Source organism: Colletotrichum gloeosporioides, assembly GCF_011800055.1.
Source record: "Colletotrichum gloeosporioides strain Lc1 chromosome Unknown consensus_117, whole genome shotgun sequence".
Taxonomy (NCBI): Eukaryota; Fungi; Ascomycota; class Sordariomycetes; order Glomerellales; family Glomerellaceae; genus Colletotrichum; species Colletotrichum gloeosporioides.
The window spans coordinates 1,607,664-1,632,685 of record NW_025544762.1 but is presented as its reverse complement, the minus strand read 5'-3'; the positions used below and the strand labels follow the sequence as shown (position 1 = coordinate 1,632,685).

The window sequence follows — 25,022 nt, the reverse complement described above, 5'->3', positions numbered from 1 at the left end:
TAGCTTGCTTTAGCTTAATTTTCACTGGAGATCTGGGCCACGTTTCAATGTGTGTATGATAGCGAGCTTGTTATTATACGATTGGAGATAGTATACCTAAACCTAATGAGTCTCCCATCACGTGCTGGTTCTGTGTCTTCGTGAAATTGCTCTTGATGATTCAGAAGACAAAGCAGTCTGTGCAGAACGATGTTAAGAAGAATAGTAGTATTTCTGACTGGCTGGTGATCCATAGACCGCATTCCTGAGTGGACTCTCGAAAAGGTCACGAATCTGATCGAGGCTGTAGTCAGCGTTGATGGCAAGCTGAAGCATAATGCGAGCCTGGTCGGCACCTACGTAGCTTGAGTAAATGCTACGACGGCGATTAGCAACCTTTGGTGGATTCAATGAGGTCGTGAGTGACACAGGAAGAAATGAGAAAGTGGCTTACAGAGCTCCGGGAATAGGACTGGGCACGCCGGAGCCGGTAACCGGGCGGGCGACGGCAACGGTGGGGATCCCTTGCTCAAAGAGATCGGCAGCCGCGGCTCTGGCGCTAGGACTGACGGAAGCCGCTCCGGGCCCCAGGATAACCAAACCCCTGTTCAAAGATTAGCATCGGCGGTGGAGGGGGGCCTCTGCAAGAAGTGATCGGCTTACTTTGCCCCGTTTTGGACAGCAGCGTACATCAATGAGGCATCAAAGCCCTCTGGGACGTCGTCAGCGCGGAACGATCATTACGCTTATTTTCCGCGGGGAATACATACGGTGACCGTAGACAATGATGACAGCAGGCAGCTCGGTCGTGTTGCTGATGTCAAAATAGGGACGGCCGGTGGGGTATGCCGCGTCGAAGAAGTAGTATGGCTGTCCGGCGAGGAAGGCGCCGAGATTTCCCTGCTCCAGAGCGTGGAAGGTGTCGGGAGTGTTCGCGTTGACCTTGGTTGAGTAGTAGATTGACGTGATTCTGGAAAGGTCAGATGTGTATATCTTCATGAACGCCTCTAAACTTCTTACCTGTCGTTGAACGCAATAAGTCCACCACGGTTTCGCGAAGTAGGTGAAGCGGCTGCAGCGACAGCTTGGTAAAAGTTGGAACGTCCATCAGGAGAGATGTAGGTGTTGGGACGCATAGCGCCGGTTGCCACAAACGGCTTGGAGCAATTGAAGGTCAAGTCTACGCCAAAGGCCTTCACTGGAGTCAGTCTTGTGATTCTTTGCCCATTCCATGTCATCACACCCACCGTCTCCTCTAACGTGTTCGTCCCGTGGAACATGATGGCACCAGCGATATCGCTCCCCTCGGAACAGAGCTGTTTGTTGGCATATTGGCTGATGTTCAAGTATAGCGAAGAATTGAGACCCGCGCTACCGCCGGATGATGGGAATCTCACAATCGCAAGCTGGGCGACGTCAAGAACCTCCGTGATATTGCCGATCAAGTCCTCGGGGGTAGGAGGGTCGCCCGAGCCGTAGGCGATGTTGTCAAGGCGACTGTAATTTGAGGCTGACAGGATCGTTCCACCAGCACTGTAGATTCTGTTTATCGTTGTCAGTGAGCAGGAAACAACTTTCAAGTGATGCTGTACTCACACGACCTTGGGTAACGATGAGTTGGTCGAGATCCATTCCAGGTCCCAGTCATTTTGTGTCGCATCTGCACGAGAGATAGGAGACGCGCACGAAGCAACGGCCAATGATAAGAAAGTCCCAAAATATCGAAGAAACATCATGATGGTATGTGAGGGCAGCCTAGCATAGAAGGTGCTGTTTGGGCGGTGGTGTCACGACTGTAAAAGCGTCTCCGTTACCGCCTTATAGATCTCGTGCCGTCTTTATATATAACAGCTCGACCAATATTGTGACACTTTTCATGAATAATCATAGCCGTGACTACAAGCTTGATAGAGGATCCTCTCCGCATGCAACGAAGCATCCATCGGCCATCAAGCCTGCAGTGCAACTCTTACGCCTGGATTCCTTCACAGCGAGACTGGATAAGAACCCCACCTCGTTATCTCGGCCAGCACCGCCGACAGCCAGGTTGGCGGTGTACCGTTGCCCGCGGATCCAAGCTTGGCATTACAAATGCGATGATTTTGTCTCCGATGCATCTGGGCCATAGTTGACTTTGCTTCGTAGCCACGGCAGGAAATAAAGTCTTATCATGTAAAGTCCGCTATCAATATCCGTATCCTTGCGAACCATCAGCCGGCTGCAGAATGGTTTACTCATGTTGTATCGGGTGCTGTCCGGATGGTGCGAGCATGCGCGGGGTAGCTGGGTCTCCGGGTGGCTGGTATCTGTGGGGGTTAATGACGTTGATCCAGTGGTCGGCTGGGATACATCGCGACCCGACCCTCTCCCATTCCTCGTTGCCCTTAGTCATTCCGGTCTAGCAACTTGGTCACATAGATAGGCGTAAAAACACATAGATCGATGGTCGATGCATTAAAAAATATCTGAGAACGTGGGGCTCTCCTAATAACATGAACTCAGCCGCAGAAGTTCTTCCCAAATGATCGGTTGATTCCTCTTCAGAATTTACCTACGTATAATTGTTGAATAGTGCGATGTGGGTTCTAAACGGGTAAAAAAAAAAAAAATGCTTGACCAGTAGATGTCTGATGAGGATGGGCAAGGCCCTTTCTATATACATGTAAAGCCCCTGCTCCTTGCACTAACCACTCTGGGGCGACCCTGTTCAACAGCAACCGCCAGGAACTAGGGTATGCCGTCGAAAACATGTGCACCGGAACTGCATCCAGTGGCAGTGAAATACCATCCCCACGAACGCTCAAGTGTTACCATCGGCTTAGTCTTGTTGCGGCTTTTCAGCAGGTAAACCAGCGTCCAGGACATGTTCACACCGCCTACAATCGCTTCCAAAGCAGCCGTTGCCTCTTGCACGACTTCAGGGTCTTGACATCTGACCAGTGCAAAACCTATGGGGCGGATGATGGAGTTCTCAAGTCCAATCGTGGCGGGGCCGTTGAGGGGCTTCTCCCGGGCGAGCTGCATCATACTGCGGATGAGATCCAGGTAAAGTGGCTTCACCGCCGGCAGCATGTTCGCGTGTGTCTTGTGGCGAGCGTGCAGCTCTGAGATGGTCTCGAGATACATGGTCTCAAGAATCATCGCCCGCGACCACCGGGAGCCATGGGTGATCCTGTGTTCTTTGGCATGTTGCAACAGTGGCGTGAAGGCGGTGCGCCACGAGTGAAGAAAGGCGTCGCATTCGTCGTATGCAGCTGCCTTCGTAGCCTCGCTGACTCGTCGGACCCCGTCCCCGGAAACCTTGAGAGGGTGGAGCGAATGTGCCATCATGTGTTGCACAAAGTTCCACCAGGTAAAAGCCTGCTGAGTGCTGTTGAAGCGGTCGGGAATTTTGCTCATGCTAAGTCGGTGTCGACACCCATGAGGAAACCGTCTTGCTGGACACAATATTTTGACATGACCTGCCTTGCTTAATGATTCGATCCAGGGGGATGTATCGTGTCGCTCTAGAGAATCGAACATGGCCTTGTCCATATCCGAAAGTCTAAGCTCCTCAAGGGGAAGACCCTGCTCCTCGATCAACAAATCAACGTATTGGTACATCATGGCCACAGCGTGGTTGTGGTGTTTGGCGGCATTAACTGTGCTGCCAGCCATGAACTCGAAAGTCGTGAACAGCATCGACGCCAGAATGGCGCTGGGCAAGGTGGTCTTCGAGGACTTCAGTCGGTATATTGCGCGGACCCCGCGACCATAATGCTCCAAGGCCGCCTGGTACTCCTCACTGATATAATCTTCCAGGGTCATCGACTGGAAAGATCTTCCAAGAGCACCCACAGCGCAACAGATTTGACGGACACCACTGCTCTCCGCTGCGCTTTGGGCAAACTTGGGGGTCATGATTGAAGCATCATCGATGAGGAGCGTGTCTCCCGACTCGACACTGAAGGCAAATGACTGGAAAGCCTCCCAGTCCTTCTGCTGGCCAAATAGCATTGTTTCATAGCCAGGGATCTTGAATAAACGGGTATCGGCGGTGGAGAAATTGTGGCTACGGGGGACAATCCGTGCCTGTTTCGACGGCAGCAGAGTGCGGGACGTTGAGTCTAGGTAGCCAGGACATTCGCGTCCGGACTTGACACATTTCATGCAGAATGGCCTAGCCTGATCGCACTTGACGTGGCGCCGCCTGGGCCAATGTATGAGTACAAGGGATTTCGTAGGATGGAGACCCCAGGGGAATGGGGAGAATGGGGTCTTGCAAGTGACATATCCATACATACCTGCATTCTCGACATCCGGTACGGCTTTTCGGGGCGCTGGCTCGACTCAATTTCGGGCGATTGGCAACCGAGAACGCCATGATTTGACCATTTTTCGGGGGCCTATTGGTTTCCTCTCAAGTCAGCGTGGAACTGCAAGCACCATGCAGCTCATTTATCCCGACTGAGACAGACTTGTGCCACCATCGGACCAGTCTGCATGTGAACCAAGACGCCGGGACCGATCCTTCCCAGTTCGGACCGTCCCTTAGCACTGACACATCACAGCGCTCGACTCTACCTGCTCCAACCCGTACGTACCGTTCATCTGGACCGGTAGGGCTCCGCGATTGGGCTCTAGACGAGCTTCCGCTGTCGCTACCCTTCGTAGATGCGGAACTCGCATCCATTCTGTCAAGATACGATACACTGAATTAGGCGCTAGTACAACGCGAGATGCCCCAAAGACAACCGTAGACGAGTAGCATGCGAATACGAGAGAAGGAAGGAATGCAGCCGAAAAGCTCCAACGAACGTGGTGGTCTGAGAGCTGGAATTGGCATATCAAGAAGGAATCAAGCTTCGTCAAATGCCCCTGAAATGACCCTCTCGCCAACAGGCAACAGAGAATTAGAGACGGAGGATCCCGAAGACTAGGGAGCTCGGCGATCAAGGGTTGTGATCCTTCCAAGTTCCGACCAATCATAGCTCTAGACCTCTTCAATCTACAGATTTGAGCAGCCAATAAGAAGGTCGCACAAACGCACTTCCTTTTTGGGAACCCATGTCCGTCACGTAATTTATCACTAAATGTGGTCCCGGCATGCGACATATCCCATGCGTCCCGATAATGGATATCAAAAAAGCGTTGACATGCAACTATTTTTTTGGCGAATCAATCTGCCGGTATTCTTCCTTGAGATTCCACGAGAAACCCCGGAGGAACCGGCCCGCATAAATGGGCCTGCTCTTCCGCCTCCGGTCTTAATACCGGTATGTGTGACCCGCTTAACCCGTCCGCGATCTCACTCAGTACGTCTCATTCACGGTATGATGTCAGAGGCGCCCTGCCCGTACGTCCTCTCCCGCTGACGATAAGCAAGTATCGCGAGTCATCGCAAATATCGCCCGAATAGAGTCTTCTCAGAGTCTCAAGAGCTTAAGGTTGTGGCTGACAGTCAAGCCTTGGATGACAAATGCTCATTTGGATCCGAATGGCTCAGAGCTAGACTAACGGTATACGGTCACTGAGGCGTATAATATTCAAGCCGCTGACTTTTCAGATTGAACTCACTTTTTCAGCCATGGTAACTTGCTCCTCATCATTGCGTACTGATGTTTTCGCGATTGGCTTCAATTAGAGAGAGACTGTTCTGCTCAACGTTGCGGCAATTGCTGTTGCTATGTATTCATTCTTGAATTGAGGACACTTCAAGTTACAGTTGAGGTTACACCACTAAAATCATCAGCACTTTGAATTGACTGCATTGCTCTCTGGATAGTGTCTTCCGTCTTGTCGCAACTCTTGACACCTTGTCAATAAAGTGCAATGCTTTTAGGCGAAGACGGCCAGATTCACCTTCAATTGTAGCATGAAGGCATTTACTTCCAATCGGTTGTTTTCGTCAGTAATGGAAGTGAACTATGATATGCATTCCGCGCCCTATGTTTGACATGTTTTCTGGGACCAACCAAGCAGTATGAAATGGGCGCCATACTTCCGGTACCCCGTGCCGCTTAGCAAATATATCTGAGTCACTTTTCAAAGCCCGAACCGCCGCTTCGGACGCATGTGACGCACTTGTCATTCGTTCATTCATAGCGTCGCGTTAGGCGAAAAATACGATCTGTAGACTATCATCAACTTGCAGTGTCATCTCGTCAGCACTATCACTGTGCTGGTCGGATACATGGGACAACAAACTCACAGCTTAATCCCCGCATTGTAGCGACACTCTGATGACTGTGAGACTGCCCGCATTGCGCTCACCAGTTTATTGGGAATGAAAAATTTAGATCCTGAGGGGAGTTGACCGCATGAAAGACGCATGAAATAAATCCATTCAGTCAATTGGCACGCTCAATTCTTTGAGGTAGAAGCGTTGGCCCGAGCAAGTGTGTAGAATCCGGGCTATTCCCGCCAAGCTACCAAATAGGCCGGAAGCGCGTCGGCATCTGGTTGGTCCACCGTGCGGTACCGGCCCGAGACTGCAAAGTTCGCGTAAGAGATTCAAAAGCCGGGGGATCTTTTGAGATTAGTAACTCCGCGGGGTGCATCATAGAGTATGCCTATTTCTCTTGAACCCTTGTGTTCCTGCACCCTCGGTAAGCAGTGAGGAAAAAATACAACAAAGCTAACAAAACCGACGACATTGCCAAGGGCAATCGGCAGCTCGATTGCAACACCCCAGCAAACCGAACAAACTGCAACAAACTGCTTCAGACTTCAGTACAACCGCCTCAAAAGTCACCGGTCGGACCCCATTCTATGACGCCACCAACCACATTCCGTCGATGACAGCGCAGGAAGCCCAGTCCGGCAAGATGGACAGTACAGACAAGGAGACGAGATCAGACTCGTCGCGGAATCATGGTCTCGTGGATGTCGAGGCGGCCGCAACAGAGAGTCGCGTCGGGCGCGTACTGAGTCGAATCGCGTCGGTCCCGACTACAGACCCTGGCCCTCCACCCGATGGAGGCTACTCTGCATGGATGGCTGGTAAGAGCCCATGAAGACTGTTGAGTTGAATGATGGAGGTCTCGTCTCTGACTTGCTTTCTAAATGTAGCTCTCGCCGCTCACTTCATCTTCATGGACACATGGTAAGGGTCCGCCGCTGCTTCAGGTTTCCACAAAAACTGATGTTGTCATACTTGCAGGGGTTTTATCAACTCTTTCGGAGTCTTCCAGACATACTATGTTGAACTGCTGAAGCGACCACCTGCCGACGTCTCTTGGATTGGCTCTATTCAAGTCTTCCTGCTGTTCTTCATTGGCGCCTTTTCAGGCCGATTCACAGACGCAGGTTACTTTCGCCCTCTGTTTCTCTGCGGATCTTTCTTGATTCTTCTCGGCACATTTGCAACCTCATGGTGCACTCAGTACTGGCAAATTCTTCTTTCTCACGGCGTTTGCGTTGGCCTAGGGAACGGCCTCTCATTCTGCCCAACGTTGGCGGTACTGTCTACGTACTTTGACAAGAGAAGAGCTGTGGCTATTGGTATCGCGGCTGTCGGCAGCGCCTCGGGTGGACTCGTCTTTCCAAGCACCGTTAGACAATTGCTTCCTTCAGCTGGGTTTCCCTGGGCGATGCGCACGCTGGGCTTCATTCAATTGGCAACCTTGACGATTGGATTCATCTTTTTGAAGCCTCGGCTGCCCCCAAGAAAAAAGGCCCAGTTGGTGGACCTCAGGGCCTTCCAAGAGTTGGAATATTCCTTTTACGCTGCCGGCGGCTTTTTCGTAAGTTGGAACCAGAGCGACGTTGTTTTAACTCTACTAACTGGACATTATTAATAGTCGTTCATGGGGGTATACTTCGCCTTTTACTACGCCGGCTCGTATAGTCGAGACGAACTCGGCTTCTCATACCCGAACTCGCTCAACCTACTTCTGATATTAAACGGCATTGGTTTCATCGGACGTCTAGTTCCAAATTGGTTCGCCGACAAGGTGGGAACTATCACCGTGTTTACACCCATGGCCTTTCTCTCTGGCGTTTTGACATATTGCTGGATTGCCGTCAAGACACCAACCGGCCTCTACATTTGGACCGTTGTATTCGGTTTCGTGGGCAACGCCGTCCAAGCTCTCTTCCCGGCCGGCGTCAGTGCTCTGACAACAGACCCAAGCAAGCAGGGGACGCGCATCGGAATGATATTTACAATTGTCAGCTTCGCCGTGCTGAGCGGACCTCCCATCGCGGGCGCAATCATCACCGCGTGCGGCGGAAGATACTACGGCGCTCAGGCCTTTGCGGGCAGCTGTCTCATGATCGGAACCTTCTTCTTAGCGCTGGCACGGGTAGTCAAAACCAAGAAGAAAGGTGAAGGATGGTTTGCAAAGATTTAGCGAAGTATCAACGTTGCGGAAACGTTGCGGGAAAATGCATAGCCAGGGGGGCTTGGTAATTTTGTAACTATAAATCGTGTATATATATTGGAAACCAATGACTCGCATATATTCGAAATCCGCGTCTTGTCGCATTGAAGCGGGAGCGCAATATGATATAATATATTGTTACTATCGATCGGCGTTCGCAAACTAGCAGCTTCAGCTCTGCGTCATTTGATGCTGGTGTTCAATTCAGCTCACACGACACATTGTCGGACATTCAAAGATTTCTTTCAAAGGCAATGAACAAGATAAACTGAATCACTTGTCTTCGACATCTTTCAAAAACAGTTCTTGGGTTATCGATTGGCAGCGTACGACTTGCAACTGCCGAAGCTCAACCCCCTGATGGACCTCGGAAGCGGACAGACAATTCTGACTCGCTACGGGTCCACCACCAAACCTGCAGCGACAGCCACTTGGTCAGGAACAAACTCGGACAGCGTGAATCAATGGCGTCAAGAATCAAATATGGGTTATGGTCCACGTGCTGTATGCTTACTACCTAGCTTAGCATGGCAATTGTGGAGAGAAATGTCCTAGCTTGATTTTGTCATTGCTTACAGTGATGGCCCAAGACGGAGAATGTGGTCGCTTTTAAAAACCCGCGTATGGGGCCCATGTGGCGATACCAAATTTAACTTTGATATCGATAGCCAAAACAGATTAAGACTCCCCCATCCAGCCCTTCATGATTGGCACAGCTACGTCTTGGCTTCCGAGTTGCCACAATTAGACTAGGTCTCATGCAAGTTGCAACGTCGTTCGGACCAACTTCTGCGCCTTAGGGACCCAGTAAACAACATTTGAACCAAGTCCGCAACCCATCTACATGGAACGGGAAACTTGGCTAAAATGGATCTTGATAGCACACTGGCCAATGTGAAAGTGACGATAGTATCGCAGGGCTGCGTAAAGAGGCCCTAAGCGAGCACAGCTATCCTTGAAATGGTTCCGCTGGGGGACCCGACGAGATCAGCGGCAGCCTGCCGGCTGTGAGTTGTCTTCCCGGCAAGTCAATTCGACATAAAGCTCTTGTGGCCGGCTGCACTCCCGAAGATTATTGATCAGAGGGAGTCAGTCTTGGCTTCTGTCAGTTCATCCGAAAAAGCGACCCTGACATCATGGCAGTCCTCCGACAATGCCTGTGGCTTCTTGTGGCGGCTCAAGCCACTGCCACGGCTGCTGCCACGAGCTCTTACAACTTTACCCAAGCTGCCATCGACAAGGGCGAGGCCATGACCCAACTCGGCGCCGATGCGCTTCGGGCGGCAAAGGCCTTGAATGCAGCTTCGGGTGTCAACTCAAGCTGCACGCCTGACAAGGTTCAGGTTAGGAAAGAATGGTGAGACACATCCAGCATCATTCACCATTGCTTCTTCACGTCTAACAGTTGCGTCACAGGAGAACTCTTCCTGCGGAAGAACGCAAGTCTTTCGTTGCCGCAGTCCAGTGCCTCCAATCTTCGCCAACCTTGCTCGATGCTGTTCAGATGCCCGCGGCCAAGTCCCTCTTCGACGACTTCGTTTTGATTCATATGAACCAGACTGGGAGGATACACGCCACGGTATGTACTCCATTAGATGCCTAGCCAAGGGCCCAAGATGTTCAACATCGGAACTAAGTACGTGAAACGTTAGGCAAACTTTCTGACTTGGCATCGTTATTTCACTTGGATCTACGAGCAGAAGCTGCGCTCTGTTTGTGGCTACCGAGGTAAGTGACCCGGCTCAATCTTCGTCTCACATATCAAAAGGTCTCACCAACCACGGCAGGAACCTTCCCGTACTGGGATTGGAGTCTCGACGTCGAAGACCCGGCTAAGTCCCCCGTATTTGACGGATCTGAGACTTCCATGGGAGGCAACGGCGCCTTCATCCCTCACGAGGGGCTGCAGCTTGTGCAACCCGTCTCCAACACCACCATCAAGCTCGAGCCCGGCTCCGGTGGTGGCTGTGTTGAGTCCGGCCCGTTCGCGAACATGACGGTCCACGTAGGTCCCGTCTCGATGCCGGTGTACGGCTCTTCTACGAACAGAACCGCAGCCGCGAAACCCACGGACGACAACCCCCGCTGCCTCAAACGCGACCTCAACAAGCACATTGCCCAACGGTACACCTCTTTCCGCAATGTCACTAGCCTTATCTTGGAAAACGACAACGTGGAGTGGTTCCAGGCCGTCTTCCAGGGTGACGATCGCTACGTTTCTGGAGTCGAGCTCGGCGCTCACGGAGGTGGTCATTACACCATCGGTGGTAAGTTCTCAACTCTGATCTAATTGAGCATGCAAGTGTTGGAATCGCGATTTGCGCCGGGTCTTGTGGGTGATCGGAGCCGGTGGGCTGGGCCCAGTGTCGGCGGCTCTGCCCATCTGCCTTCATCACCACGGCGGCTCGGCCTGATCCCTCGGATTTACGCACTTGTTGCCAATTTCAGCCTCTTGACACGATCTGTGGGACTTACACTGACTCCAACGTCTTTCAGGTGATCCTGGCTCGGACCCCTTCATCTCACCTGGAGAGCCGGTCTTCTTCCTGCACCACGCCCAGGTTGACCGCGTCTACTGGATCTGGCAGATGCTTGATTTTGCAAACCGACAGGTATGTTCTTGGATTCTTCTTTGTTTCGCCCAGCCTTCCGCGGGATGCGTCTGTGGACAAATTTAGACTGACCATGTTTTCGTTTGAAGGAGGTTTTTGGCACCGAAACGTTGCAGAACAACCCGCCAAGCCGAAACGTCACGGTGGAGGACACTGTCGATATTTCACCCCTTGGTGGGCCGCTCGTCATGAAGGATCTGATGAGCACCGTCGGAGGATCCCCCTTCTGCTACGTCTATGAATGATTTTCATTCTAGACCAATGGCTTTATCGATGATTCCCAATTTTCGTTTCAACCCGTATTTACTTAAGACAGAGGCTGTACATAGACATTAAAGCTGGCCAAGGCTAGTCCTTCGCATTTAATCAAGATACCCTCTCAAGTTGGCGACAACTCTGGCTCATTCATTAGCGGTGCAATAGTAGATTCAGATCTGTCCGATGGATAGATCCGACGGGCGGCGTGCAGGCAAGTCGCGCCCTAGACGGTGAGGCGCACATGCATGTGTCACCTTTGACTCCGATCTGCCCGCATGGCATGATCTGGTGCCATCCGAAGGTGGCTGCATGATGAGCTTAGCCAGGCTCTACTTGTCAATTTGAAACTCTTGGCCAGGGGGGGTTCGTCTAATAAGAGGGCCGCAGCACAAAAGAGACAACTCGTGACGAGAGCGGTCGCTGGGGACCTGGGGGGAAGAGTTAGGACGAAACTCTATTCGGCGGGAATCCATGTTTTCGGAGGGAAAATGCGGCAGTTAATCACCAACCCGGCTTAACGAGAATCATAAGCCAGGGGTCCTGGCCTTGGTTCCTAATTAGGTTCGTGGCCTGGAACAGAACCTCACGACAGATGGCATCAAACCCGTCTGAAACCCCCGCAGCCCCCAAAAATGAAGCCCAGACTCTCCGGTGAGCGCGCCGGTCGGGGCGCGGTGAGTAAGAGATCGAGTCAAGAATAACCCGGTCTTTTTACGCCGTTGTGAGTCCGTGTTCGAGGTATGTCAGTATAACAGATGGCATGGCGCTGCAACTTCAACTTTCAGACGATGTCGAGCGAGCCTCTCGTTATGTTGGCATGATTTCCGGGTCTTTTCTTATTATCAATTTTTAGTCGGTCACTTCCGCAATAATGTTTTCCTTAACCCAAGCCTTCCTTTCTATTCTCTCGGCCGGAATCATCGGCCAGGTCCAGGCGGTTGATCCGCTCGTCGACCTTGGCTACACTAAACTTCAGGGCGTCGCTGAGCCAAGCGGTGCGACTCGGTGGTTGGGCGTTCGTTTTGCGGCACCGCCGACTGGTCAACTTCGATTCGCCGCGCCCGTCGACCCTCCCGCTACAACCGATGTTCAAGATGCTTCTCAGGTAACATCCGCTTGTTCCCTTCCGGCATCTATGTGCCCACTCACTCAAATTTTGTCTAGTTCCGCCCGATATGTCTCGCTCGAAGCGCGTCAGATTTCACCATGAAGCCCAACAAGCGGTTCACCACGGATGAGGACTGCTTGTATGTCAACATCTTCGCGCCATCCAATGCGACTCCAGATTCGAAGCTGCCGGTCATGTACTTCATCCAAGGCGGAGGTTTCCAGTCGCTCTCGAACGCCAACTTCAACGGCAGTGATCTAGCCAGGTTTGGAAACATGCTGGTGGTCCAGGTCAACTACCGTGTTGGACCCTACGGTTTCTTGCAGAGCAAGGAGGTTCAGGCTGGCGCGAGCATGAACAACGGGTTGAAGGACCAGATCCAGGGTTTGAAATGGCTCAAACAGCATGCTGCTGCGGTAGGTTTCTCTACATAGTACAACTGACTGGGGTCGCATTAGTAACTAACATGAAACCAGTTCGGAGGAAACCCCGACCAGATGGTAGCTGTTGGAGACTCGGCCGGCGCAACCTCTGTTGCCATGCTCCTCGCTGCGTTCGGTGACAACGACCCCGGCTTGATCAAGGGCGCAATCATGGAATCCGTCAGCGTGGCCACTGTTCGCACCCTCGAGCAAGGCCAAGAGCAGTACAATTGCCTGACTAATGCTACCGGCTGCAACAAGCAACCCGACTCTCTCGCATGCCTCCGTGGCCTTGATGCAAAGGCTTTACAGACGGAGAACTGCCAGTTCAACCCTAACCTCGACGGCGATCTCGTCAAAGCGCCAACTTTGCAGCGCTTCGCCGAGGGCAAGTACCTCAAAGTTCCAACCATCGCCGGAACGTGTACCGATGAGGGAACCAAGAACGTCCCCCAGAGCACCGACACCATCGAGGATGCCCTCAAGACGATCAACAACCAGGCGACGCAGTCACTGAGCAATGCATCTCTGACAGTGCTTCAGCAGACGTACCTCGATGTGCAGCAGCCCGTCTTCCCCAAGTCCGGAAAGCTGTGGCGTCAACTTGCCACGGCGCACGGTGACTTCAGAGCTCACTGCATCACCAAGATCTTCCAAGATGCTCAGGCCCGCGATAGTGTGAAGACATTCAACTACCGCTATGGCCCGATAGATGATGAACAGGAGGCTCTGGGATTCGGTGCATACCACACCGTGGAGTTGAACGGCGTCTTCGGTCCTAACAACACCGACGGTGCCCCTCCGAAAAGCTACTCGACCACCAACGCGCCTATTGTGCCGTTGACTCAGGCTTACTGGGCCAGCTTCGTGAGAACGCTCGATCCCAACGCCGCCAAGATCCAGGCAGGCATGCCTGAGTGGCAGGCGTGGACGGCCGACGGAAAGCAGAGACTTCTGTTCCAGAACAACACTGGCACTATGGAGGGCATGCCTACTGCCCAGCAAGACAACTGCGCCATGCTCGCACCCATGATCCCCTTCATCGAGACCCCGGCGACGGACGCTCAGAAGGCGACTGTGGAGCTGAAGAAGGTCAACTCACAAGCCGCACCCCCAGCCGCACCTCCCGCACCCCCGAAGGCTGCTTTCATTACCGATGTTGCTCGTATGATGGCTGAAGCCGATAATGAAGAGCACAAGAAGAACAACGGTACAGCCAAGGGCGGCAAGAAGGGCGAGGGCGAGGGCAAGGGCAAGGGTGAAGGAGGCGCAGCCAAGGGCAATGGAACCGAACCCAGTGGAGGAAAAGGTGGTAAAGAAGGCAACGGCAAAGGAAAGGGTGAAGGAGGCGCGGCGAAGGGCAACGGTACCGAGCCTAGCGGAGGAGGTAAGGGTGGTAAAGGAGGAAAGGGGAAGGGTGAGGGCGGTGCGGCCAGGGGCAACAGCACCGAGCCTGGCGGTGGAAAGGGTAAAGGAGGAAAGGGCGGCAAAGGCAAAGGAAACAGCACCGAACCTCGTGGAGGAAAAGGAAAAGGAAACGGTACTGCTGGCGGTGGCGGCAGGGGAGGAAACTCGACCGCGCCCCCAACAGTCGTCCCTCCTGGAAAGAGCTCTGCTACGGAGAACTTCCACGGGCTCTCTTGGATGTGGTCATCCATTGCCTTGGTGTGCCTGGGCCAGTTCCTTTTGGCTTAAAGATAGATACTTTCGGCCGTTATTTGTAGTACATGAGACCTGCGGAGCATGAGACCACGGGCTTGCCCGTATTGATGATCAACCTTTATTCAATCTTTTTGACCGACCTTCAGTGCCTCACGCTACCATTTTATATACCGACCTTTTCTTACCGTACATCGAAACTTTGTGTATATTTTCAAGCCTCTCTATTCCCAATGCGATCATCCGGCTCTCATAATCTTGACTTCAACTCCGTTGCTGTAGTCTCGATGCTTGTCTTGGTCTTGTTCTCGGTCTCTTTGATCTGGGTAACGAGCCAGCATTCTATAGCCGATACCAGTCCCTCGACCTGCTGGATGGTATTTCCTCCATGGATGCAGATCCTCACTCTCTCGCTTCCTGCTGGAACTGTGGGTGCGACGATGGGCCGAACCATAAAGCCCCGCTGCTGGCAGTGAAGTGCCAGACCTCTGGGGTTGGACGTGAATAGCGGTATTATTGGTGACTTAGGCTTCTCTGAAGAGAGATAGAGAAGGCCTGCTTCTGGTTGATGTTGGCTGCAAAGCTCTTGGAGAAGCTGATGTGTGCGATCGATGAGTGACCATAGATGGCGGAGCAGGGGCTCAGAGCGGCCGTCAATGATAAAGTTGTACGCCGTTTGTATGCTGGCAAGTGCTGTAAATGGCATGGCTGTGGTGTAGATGAGACTTCGGGCGTAGTTGATCAAGTACGATCTTGTAATCTGAGAGCAGAGAATGATGGCTGAACCAGTCAGTCAATAAACCTGAAGAAGAGTGTGAAACGGATGCAGCTTACCCCCGGCGCAACTCATCGCCTTGCCGAATGTGTGAACTCGTCCCCATACCCGATCCTCCAAGCCTAAATCACAGACAAGTCCCCGACCTCTGTCACCCAATATGCCCGTTGAGTGTGCCTCGTCGACGATGATGAGGCCGTTCCCGTGCGGGAGCTGTCTCTCAGCACACTCTACTATTTCTTTCAAAGGCGCCACGTCTCCGTCCATACTGTAGATTCCCTCCACAGCGATGAAGACGTTCCTTGTGCCCTCTCTCACGGCCTTGCCTGCGTCATCGCGAGTCAATTCAGACAGAACCTCGCTCAAGCTTCGACTCGGGCTTTGGCCTCTTGCTGTCTCGTCCCACAACCGATCTCCGTTTGCGTTCTCGATCGGATGAACCGTATTGTGGGCGAAGGCAATCTTCCTCCCGGCTCGACTCATCTTCATCCCATCGTGCACGCTGGCGTGGATCAACTCATCGTACACGATGACGTCTCCGGGCTGAGGGACGCAACTGAAGAGCCCAACATTCGCATCAAACCCCGAATTGAAGAGCAGCCCAGCTTGTCCACCATGAAAAGACGCAATGTCTCTTTCGAGAGACTCTGCGAGCGATACGTTGCCATCCAAGAGGCGTGATCCACCAGAGCCGAGGAGAGCCGGGGTGTTTCCGTCCTCAGCACCATCAATCGGATTGAGGTGGGCCTGGATCCGGGTGAGATACCCGCGCTGGATCTCCGGGTGGGTCGAGAGAGAAAGGTACGCGTTGGACGAGAAGTCGGCGCTGCCGGCCGGGACGAGGGTCAGGCGCCGGAGTTGGCTCTTGGCCTCCCGGCGAGCCAGGAGCGCCGCAAACACGCTGTCCAAACGGTCGCTTGCCGGCATAGTTGAGATGAATTGTTGGTTGGGGTCGTTGCGGGATGTGTCAATGTGTCAAATGAGGGACCACACACACCCAACCTCGGCATGGAAGGTTGAGAGACGATGGAATTTCCCCTTGCACCCGGCGATCTCTCATAAACGCGAATGCGAGATCCATGCAGGTTCAAGTTCAACCCCACCAGGCACACCTACCGGGCCGCACCGTTGGGAAACCCATTGGTGACTCGTGAGTAAGTGACACATAGGTCACTAAAACTCAACAAGTTTTCCTTTTTCCCTATGATAGCCGCTGCGTTGCCCCAGTTCTCGGCGCAACAAATGCCGCAGCCTACGGTCCGTACCCCGCCCCGTCTCCTCCTTTTCCCCAGGCCTCGGAGCTTCCGGTTGGAGACACCTCTTTTTCATTTCAGGCGCCTTGCTTGCTGCGTTGACAGCAAACGGAAATCGGACACCATTCATTGGCCTCATCACTTGTCTCTGCTCTCAATTGCAATCCTGCTGTCTTTGATGGGCGTTTGGTACTAGTTCCAGCCCTCAATGGCACCTGTCGGCGCCCTACTCTGGCGCTCCTTGAGAGCATACCAGATTTACGGCGCCAATACCGATGTCGGCAAGACTGTCTTCTCCTCGGTTCTGTGCAATGCGGCTCGCAAGCACTGGCCGCATGAGCAGACGGCGTTTCTCAAACCCGTCTCTACGGGCCCGGCTTCTGAAGCCGACGATGGGTGTATGTCCGGACCCTCATTTCCTCAACGAACGACTCCATTTTTATCGCGGCTTCTCACCATTTACACACTGACCATCTCAACTAACCTCGGAAATAGAAGGGCAATATCCTCGGTTCTCAATCGGGATTCGTGGTTCACTTATTGACATGCTCTTAGTCACATCGACAAGTTCGCCCCCGGAGTCGCGAACAAGACGCTGTTTCAGTTTGAGATTCCAGCAAGCCCGCATCTGGCCGCCGAGGTTTCGGAACAGGTGAGTTTGCTGCTACTTTTAGAAATGCAACGTCAGGTTTTGGACAGCCCACTGAAACATTCGCCTTAGCCCACCCCGACCGATAATGAAGTCGTGAAAGGTATTTACAGCTACGCATCGCGCCGAGCGGCCGGTGGCCCCGGCTGGCTTTTCGTTGAGACGGCCGGCGGCGTGCACTCGCCGGGCCCGTCCGGAACCCCGCAAGCCGACCTTTACGCCCCGCTCCGGGTCCCGGTCATTTTCATCGGCGATTCCAAGCTCGGCGGTATCTCCCAGACCATCTCTGCCTTCGAGTCCCTCAAGCTTCGTGGCTACGACGTCGAATCCATCTTACTCTTCCGCGATGAGCAGTACCAAAACTACTCGTACTTGACCGACTACTTCGCCAAAGGACATGGCATCCCCGTCAACTCTCTCGAGCAGCCACCGGCGCGCGCTGAGGATGTACGAGCTGATGCCAAAGCGTTGTCTCAATACTACGATGAAATGAGTTCCTCTAAAGTCATCAAGCACACCTTGGACCACCTGCACGACCGTCATCTCTCCCGGATTTCTCGCCTCGAGACCATGTCCCGCGACGCACACAACATCATCTGGTATCCCTTCACACAGCACAAGAACCTCACACCCGAAAAGATCACAGTTATTGACTCTGCCCATGGCGACTGCTTCCAAACTCTGGTTCCCGAGAGCAAGGGCTCATCGACAAACCAGGCCCTTTTGCAGCCTTCATTCGACGGGTCTTCATCATGGTGGACACAAGGACTGGGCCACGCGAACCCCAAGTTGACTCTCGCCGCATCCTACGCCGCTGGCCGCTACGGACATGTCATGTTTGCCTCCGCAGTTCACGAGCCTGCGCTGGCTCTTGCTGAGACTCTCCTCAAGGGCTTGGAGAACCCGAGGCTCTCTCGCGTCTTCTACTCTGACAATGGCAGCACTGGTATGGAAGTCGCCGTCAAGATGGGTCTGCGCGCAGCCAGGGTCCGATACGGCTGGGAAGCCAGCGACAAACTCGAGATTCTCGGCTTGAAGGGCAGCTACCACGGCGATACCATGGGCGCGATGGACTCTACGGAACCCTCTGTCTTCAATGAGAAGGTCGAATGGTACGAGGGCAAGGGCTTTTGGTTTGACTACCCCTACGTCTTATGCAAGAATGGCGAGTGGCAAGTCCAAATACCCAAAGCCTTGCAAGCCGATTTGGGCACCGGACAGACGTTCAGCACTTTGTCCGAGGTCTTCAATGTGACTGGCAGGGAACAGGCTCAGCAGCAAGAGGCATACGAGAAGTACATCGTCAAGGTTCTCACTCGCCTTCGTGATCAGGGCCGCAAATTCGGCGCTCTCGTCATGGAACCAGTCATTCTTGGAGCCGGAGGCATGATCATGGCGTAAGTATCCCCACATACCCGTGTCGAACCTCTTGCTAACCCGTCGTCTTCTCAAGTGATCCTCTGTTCCAGCGCACTCTCGTCAAGGTTACCCGACAACATCCTGAGCTATTCGGCACGTCAACCACTGCCGTCAATGAAGATGGAGTCACCTGGACTGGCCTGCCGGTCGTCTTTGACGAAGTTTTCACTGGCCTCACCCGTCTCGGCCGCTTCTCCGCTGCATCTTTCCTCGGTGTCGACCCAGATGTCATCTGTAACGCGAAGCTGCTCACGGGAGGCTTGGTGCCGCTTTGCACCACCTCGGCATCTGACAGCATCTTCCGGGCCTTCGAGAGCGATGAGAAGAGTGACGCTCTCTTACATGGCCACAGCTACACCGCTCATGCGGTCGGATGCCAGGTTGCTGTTGAGTCTCTTCATGAGTTGCAACGGATGGACAAGCAGGGGGAGTGGGACTGGGCGAAGAAGAGCGAATGGGGTGCCGACTCGGCTGCCGTCACCAGCTCCAAGGATGAAGCAACAGCCGCTGTTTGGTCTGTGTGGTCTCAGCCGTTTGTTAACTGGGTCTCCAAGCAGACTGGTCGTGTTGCGGGTGTGTGGGCTTTGGGATCTGTTCTTGCTATTCATCTGGAAGACAGCGAGGGAGCTGGCTACTCCAGCAATGTAGCCGTGGACCTTCAAAGCGCCCTTCTGAAGGGCGATATCGGCTCTGAGGGTGAGCGATGGAACGTTCACAGTCGGGTGCTGGGTAACGTTCTCTACGTTATGACCAGTCAAACAACAAAACAGGCAGATGTGTGCAGACTAGAGACCCTTCTGAAGAGGGCTCTTTCTTAGGAGAAAGTCAAATACCTCGCAAGTCATATTTAGTAGAGAAAGATTAATCAAATCTGTCTCAATATTTTTTTCGTGAATGCGTGCACCGTAAGTACAATTCCAATCCTACCACAAACATCTTTCTTCCCATTTAATTTTCCTTCTTCGCAGTTTGCCGCCTGGAGGCGCACCTTGTTGACTGCCGTATGATACCACAGACATCGAGCATGTTCCACAGAAGTTTAGTGATATTCAGAGATTAGACCGTAAAACAGTTTTGGCACAAACTCGTTTCTCTGAAGAGTGCTCAAATGTTAAGTTATTTAACTTGAAAAGTCGATGGAAGACTACATTCCCATTATATACACACGTGACAAGTCAAATTGTACTGACACGATTCGCCTGGCCATGTTGTGTCGATGCAATTTGCATGCTGGAATCGATATTTTCCTGTAGGGTCGGACCCAGAGGCATTATTTCCCAGATTGGATGTGGCCCGGTTGTTTCTGTCATCTGAGCTGGTCTGTATTCTTCATAAGGCTTCGGCTGGGTTAAACCCTCAACGGTTGAGTCCGGAGAGCTTCTTCTCCTCCTTCTGAATGGCCAACAAGCGCAGTATCTAATCAAAGTTAGCTACAACTTCCGAAAGCACTTCATCTTAGAGAACCATGTTGACTAACGCAACAATCATGGGAACACTGAGACTTACACAATGCTTGAAAGAAACATGAAAGCAACACTTGCACAGCCGGCACTGACTCCAATACGTTGCTCATCCGAGAGATCTCTTAACTGTCAGCCATAAGCTCACTTGATGCACAAGAGGAAGATGATATTCACCTTGCATCATGGCGCTCCCTGGGGGTGGTTTGCTCGACGGTGGCCCTGGCTCCGAAGTTGCAGTTGAAGTTTCTGTCCTCGTCGTATCTATCGTGGTTGGGAAAGAAGTCACCGTTGCTGTCTCCGTAAAAGCGAAGGAGTCTGTGTGGGTCGGCAGTTCTGAAGAATCTGTAGGAGCCTCTGTGGGAAAAGTAAACCCATCGTCTGTCGTGCTGGGAAGCACTTCGGTTGATGTTCCCGGCAATTTACCGGAGCACAAGAGCGCAGTCACATAATTAGACGTGGAGGCCGTCCATGAGATCGGATTACACCAGGGTGTGTTTCCTGAACTACTGAATGTCAATCTTGAGGTCAACTTTGATACTATTTCCAAAACAAAACGTACCATGACAAAGTTCCTAATGGCATTGAGCTGAATCCGGCTGGACGCGGCACCCCGGCCCCGTTTAAGCACATTTTATTGACGACACATTTTGATTTCGTCGATGCCTCACAGCACCCCACGAATCCCCGGTCGGTAGTACAAATGTGATTGACAGGACAAGTAAAGCTTGGTCCGCAGGTACGTTGGCCCTGATTTTGTCGTTCGAGCACAGATTGGGCCACGACCGGAGGCGGGGTGACAGCAGATTTTGGGTACTCTCCCTCAAAAGTGACAGTGGCGGGGATCCGGGCAGCACATTTTGCAGTGTCTGCAAAAGTGCCAATCAGAAATACAACAACGAATATCGAATTGCAAAGATACATTATGCTATCTCTCAAAGTCTTGGGTAAGGGACGTCACACGAACTCGGCTGTGGGTGAAGGCGATGGAGTTATTATGAAAACTTGGAGAATCCCGAAGAAAGGGCGGTCACTCTAATAAGCTACGATCGAAGCAGCCAAAACTCAATTCTAGTAGTTATGCCAATTAATTAGCAAATTGACTTCTTTTTACCCTATTCGGTAGCCTCATCAGCGCCGAAACGTCGTTAGGAACGGTGGCTGCGAAACGCACTTTAGTGAATCTGCCTCACGAGTATGTTTTCGTCGATGAGCCTGAATCAGGACCATTTCATTGGATAAGGAGTCTTGGATGCCTTACAGAAAGCCAGTGGCTTTTGCGACAGTCAGACATCCACATTGTAGTATGTCTTACGCCTGAAGCCCTGAAATAAGGGATTGCAGAGACGAATTCTCTTTTGAGGCTCAAAAGTCCTCTTCCACTCACTTGATTCCCATGTTCTATGAGACTTTGTTTTTACCGGTTTTCGTGATCGTTTATTCCCAATGGCCGACAAAGTATCGTGCAGCGAGCTTCAAGTTCTGAAGGAGTTTGACAAATACATCATTGCTGTGGAAAAGGAAACCAATTTCACAGATGAATTTCTTTCCTCTTGCAAGAAGGATATTTGTGGTGCGATATGGGGGGACACCAATCCAGATATATCAGGAATAGGTGTATGTTGACTTTGAGCTCCTTCACAGACAACGACAATATCTAATTCTCATCTTGACAGGTTTCTATAGGATACGCAGTCGAACTTGCTCTGGGATTCTCCTTAGCTGTTGCTGTCTTGCTGATCCGACAGAGGCAGGGTCGAAAGTGGGAGTTTTTCCAGATCGTTACCAAGAAAGGTCTAGAAGCCTTCTTCGAGTTCGCGGTCTACTTCGCCATTGCCGTGGAGCTTGCAACAACTGTTATGCTTGTCAACAAAGACTTTGGCATCAACACCGCCGGCTTTGGGGCCAATGAAGCACAGAACGCGTTGGCCATCGCCATCATATGCGCAATTCCGCTCGTGTATCCAATTGCACTTCTGCCCACAAGGATGTTCCACCCAGAGAGTGGAAGACAGAAAGCTATTGAAAGGAAGTCAGAGCAAGAAGATAAGAAGCACAAGTTTCGGCTGTTGCTTTTCTGTCTAGTCATCGTCCTGTTTTTCTATCCGTTTCTTTCACAATGTATCCACAACTGGGGGCCTTTGCGGGTTGGCGAAGGAGCTGGCAAAAACGGTTCAACGTTGATTAAGCACGATGACTGGGCTCGGATCCAGCAAATGTGTTTTGGACACGTCGGAAGATTGACAGACGCGGAGTACTGGCTGCTTGCCATTTGCGAAATCATCGCCTCGCTCTTAATCCTCCTCTTCACGCTGTGGCACGCGATGGGAGTCGGTTTACAACGTTGGAAGGACGAAGAAAAGTTCCAAGGGAAAGAGGGGAAAGGCACCGTCATGTTGTCGAGAACACGTAATGTGCTTCAAAGGGGTTGGCATGGCCACCGCATTATGCTTCTGTTCTTGCCAGTCGTGTTGGGAGGAGTCCTACTTTGGTGTATCTTTCGGCTACGGAATATTCAAGAAGCGGCCGCCTTTAGGTTGAAGATCGATTATTCCGGCAATGACTGGGGATTCGGGCAGATTGTTGGTATCATTATCTTCGCTCCCGTTGTGGCTGACATGGGGTTCGCTGCCTGGACGTCGTGGTCTTTACTGGGCAGGGATGAGTACGATACTGTTAGTAGCCAAGGCAGTATTTAGATCTGTCTGGCGTAATGCCTGTTATTTTCTGTGGCAAGAGGTTCATTATCCCGGTGTTTCTGAGTGCGTTTCTGAGCATCGCTTGCCAGCAATCATCACATGAGACTGGATTCATCTGCCGCAATACATGCCCGTGGCTGGTGAGACTATCCCACGCTTCGACGTGTGACTTTCACAGCGGCCGTCGGTCAGCGATGCAGTAGTCTGGCATCACTAAGACGCCGGACATGATTTGCAAAGGATTTGAAAGGTTCTCCGGGTCTTGCAGATCTGATGCGCGACATGAAGCAATCGACGCAGCGGCATAAATCCGCGACAGGTCTCTGTCGCCTCGGAAAATCAGCGCGCTGAGGCCCAAGCTGTGTGACCCGGAGCGTCTGGTTAGAGTCGACGTGTCGTGCGGATTTAGTGCTGACCTTGCGTGCAATTCCCGGCGGCCTCGCAGGATGGAAGCGAGAGCGGGAAGGGTGGTGCTTGCATAGATCACGTACAGAGCCTGAGTGACCCTTCAGGATTAAACAGTGAGTGAAACTCTCCAATCATCTCAACTTGCCGAGGCGAAGACAACTTGGATGTGTGATTATCTATCCTCGAGAACTATACCGAGCTTCAATCTCCAGATGGATGCAGGCTGCCATGAACAGACGGAGTTAACAATGGTTTGCAGATGAGAACAGGGTTCCGACCGAAGGTTACCGATCATGCAGTGACTGAATCATCCCAGCGACGGATCATCTTCCAGGCTGTGGAACAGGGATCATCAGCGCTACAGACGGCCCTAAGCATACAAAATCCAAAGTCCGTGTCCGTGGGCAGTCGAGTCTTTTTCAAGTTCACGACAAGATCAGATCCAAAGACGAATTGGAAGTAATTCAAAAAGAGCCGGTGGTTGGAAGAAAAGCTTTGATCAAGTCTTCAAATGAAGCAAGAGATGTGGCGGATGAGGTCATGTTCGCTGACGTATGCAGCCCCAGCTCGGCCAACTCTGATGATCCTCCACAGCGACGAGAAAAGCGCGAAGCTCCGTGATGAGTGGCTAAGGCACCGTCGGCCGCTGTAACCCCAGGCTTGGCCAGGTACAGGGAGATCTGCAATCTAATCTGTTCCCGTGCGCGCCGCAAAAATGCCGGCCGCCTCCCGCTTACCGCCCTATCTTGATGCTTAGCTTTGCTTGGCTATGTGGCTGTCTGCACACTGCTGCAGTGGGATGGATGCGGGATGCCACCCTGAACTTACTGTTCCCTTCTCTGTCATGTCTGTTTTTCTGTCACTTTGTCACTCTGTCACTCACTCCATCTTCGTTGCCGTCCAGCCGTATCTCTTTCCGCTCCCCCCTGGCCATCTCATCTGCAAATGCTTCTATTCTCCAGTCTGCTGCAGTCCCCCTTGCCACTCAATCAGAGACCGTCACTCGGGAAACAGTGGAGATGCCTAGGCAAAAAGCCGTTCAGCTGTTCCCACATTTTGGCCCTGTTTCTCTCCGAGGCGTCCGAGAGAAGAGCGGATATCACGGCCCGTCCTAGCATCAAAGCTTGACCTCTCGATCGACCCCACACAGCGTTCGCGCCTGCAGCGCCGCCCACGTCTGTGTGAGCACGCACATCTCGTCGCACGGAGAGTCCGTCTTGCCAGGGGTTTCCCTCGTGTCCAAGCTGTCTCCTACTCTCTGTCTGGCGTTCCTCGTTCCCCCCACAGAAGTCGAGCTCCATCTGTGAGGAGCCGTAGACGAGTACCGAGAGTGGCCCTCTTGCGGTTTCGCAATCGCACCTGCTCATAGAACAAATGGAGCCCGGGCAGGCCCTGTTTTGACGGCCGAATTCCGTCCTACCTCCATAATTCGCCTCCACTCTGTCCGTCAGAGACCGCCCGCCCTCCCTTCAGATATCCCCCTTGGTGGATAAGCACTTCGCGGCTCGCCCCTACGCCACGACCGATCCTTCTTTCTTCTAGACTGAAGGCCGGTCGGTAGGCTTCACTTACAATGAACTCCAGACAAGCCTCCCTCCTTCGCTCGCTCCCCACATCGGCCCCGGCGCACCGTTCAGCGCCGACCGGCCGATGGCGGTCCGGGAGGGGCATTCGATGTTTTGTCGTTGCAGGGCGGTGGGAACTGCTGGCCATGTGGGCATGACGTCGTCGTCTCATGTCTTCGCCGAGTTACTTCCTAATGGGCGGACTTTGTAGGCCAGGAAAAAATGCCGCTGTGGTTCTGGACCTCACGGCCATGGCGAATCGTAGTCGTGAGGAGAGAGTTTACTCTGAATGTATAAAGCCTCTTGCTCGGCCGCTCTTGTCATCAATATTGGAAGCAGCTCATCTTACTCACGCATAGTTTTCATCATTGAGTTATCATCACGTTTACACAT

General features: G+C 52.6%; 8 protein-coding genes across 8 annotated transcripts; 5 read left to right on the top strand and 3 right to left on the bottom strand.

The window, feature by feature from the left end:
* Positions 1 to 192: 192 nt before the first annotated feature.
* Positions 193 to 1,712, bottom strand: GCG54_00009379 (putative L-asparaginase 1; the record flags this gene model as incomplete). The annotated part of the gene is made up of 7 exons (XM_045409325.1): positions 193 to 355; positions 434 to 583; positions 643 to 691; positions 750 to 949; positions 1,000 to 1,172; positions 1,227 to 1,512; positions 1,576 to 1,712. The coding sequence occupies 7 exons, from the start codon at positions 1,710 to 1,712 to the stop codon at positions 193 to 195; spliced, it is 1,158 nt and encodes a 385-aa protein (XP_045256570.1).
* Positions 1,713 to 2,706: 994 nt separating this feature from the next.
* On the bottom strand, positions 2,707 to 4,342 carry GCG54_00009378 (Transcriptional regulatory protein moc3; the record flags this gene model as incomplete). The annotated part of the gene is made up of 2 exons (XM_045409324.1): positions 2,707 to 4,168; positions 4,263 to 4,342. 2 exons carry the CDS (start codon positions 4,340 to 4,342, stop codon positions 2,707 to 2,709), a joined length of 1,542 nt encoding a protein of 513 aa, XP_045256569.1.
* A 2,413-nt stretch (positions 4,343 to 6,755) lies between these two features.
* GCG54_00009377 (Riboflavin transporter MCH5) lies at positions 6,756 to 8,312 on the top strand (the record flags this gene model as incomplete). The annotated part of the gene is made up of 4 exons (XM_045409323.1): positions 6,756 to 6,960; positions 7,030 to 7,063; positions 7,121 to 7,703; positions 7,761 to 8,312. The coding sequence occupies 4 exons, from the start codon at positions 6,756 to 6,758 to the stop codon at positions 8,310 to 8,312; spliced, it is 1,374 nt and encodes a 457-aa protein (XP_045256568.1).
* A 1,166-nt stretch (positions 8,313 to 9,478) lies between these two features.
* Positions 9,479 to 11,199, top strand: GCG54_00009376 (Tyrosinase-like protein orsC; the record flags this gene model as incomplete). Its single annotated transcript, XM_045409322.1, has 6 exons — positions 9,479 to 9,699; positions 9,759 to 9,921; positions 9,995 to 10,070; positions 10,130 to 10,609; positions 10,839 to 10,954; positions 11,044 to 11,199. 6 exons carry the CDS (start codon positions 9,479 to 9,481, stop codon positions 11,197 to 11,199), a joined length of 1,212 nt encoding a protein of 403 aa, XP_045256567.1.
* Positions 11,200 to 12,083: 884 nt separating this feature from the next.
* Positions 12,084 to 14,437, top strand: GCG54_00009375 (Para-nitrobenzyl esterase; the record flags this gene model as incomplete). The annotated part of the gene is made up of 3 exons (XM_045409321.1): positions 12,084 to 12,317; positions 12,377 to 12,736; positions 12,797 to 14,437. The coding sequence occupies 3 exons, from the start codon at positions 12,084 to 12,086 to the stop codon at positions 14,435 to 14,437; spliced, it is 2,235 nt and encodes a 744-aa protein (XP_045256566.1).
* A 214-nt stretch (positions 14,438 to 14,651) lies between these two features.
* Positions 14,652 to 16,103, bottom strand: GCG54_00009374 (8-amino-7-oxononanoate synthase; the record flags this gene model as incomplete). The annotated part of the gene is made up of 2 exons (XM_045409320.1): positions 14,652 to 15,181; positions 15,236 to 16,103. 2 exons carry the CDS (start codon positions 16,101 to 16,103, stop codon positions 14,652 to 14,654), a joined length of 1,398 nt encoding a protein of 465 aa, XP_045256565.1.
* A 534-nt stretch (positions 16,104 to 16,637) lies between these two features.
* GCG54_00009373 (Bifunctional dethiobiotin synthetase) lies at positions 16,638 to 19,315 on the top strand (the record flags this gene model as incomplete). The annotated part of the gene is made up of 4 exons (XM_045409319.1): positions 16,638 to 16,825; positions 16,985 to 17,081; positions 17,151 to 18,475; positions 18,532 to 19,315. 4 exons carry the CDS (start codon positions 16,638 to 16,640, stop codon positions 19,313 to 19,315), a joined length of 2,394 nt encoding a protein of 797 aa, XP_045256564.1.
* Positions 19,316 to 21,403: 2,088 nt separating this feature from the next.
* On the top strand, positions 21,404 to 22,656 carry GCG54_00009372 (uncharacterized protein; the record flags this gene model as incomplete). The annotated part of the gene is made up of 2 exons (XM_045409318.1): positions 21,404 to 21,574; positions 21,634 to 22,656. The coding sequence occupies 2 exons, from the start codon at positions 21,404 to 21,406 to the stop codon at positions 22,654 to 22,656; spliced, it is 1,194 nt and encodes a 397-aa protein (XP_045256563.1).
* Positions 22,657 to 25,022: the final 2,366 nt, after the last annotated feature.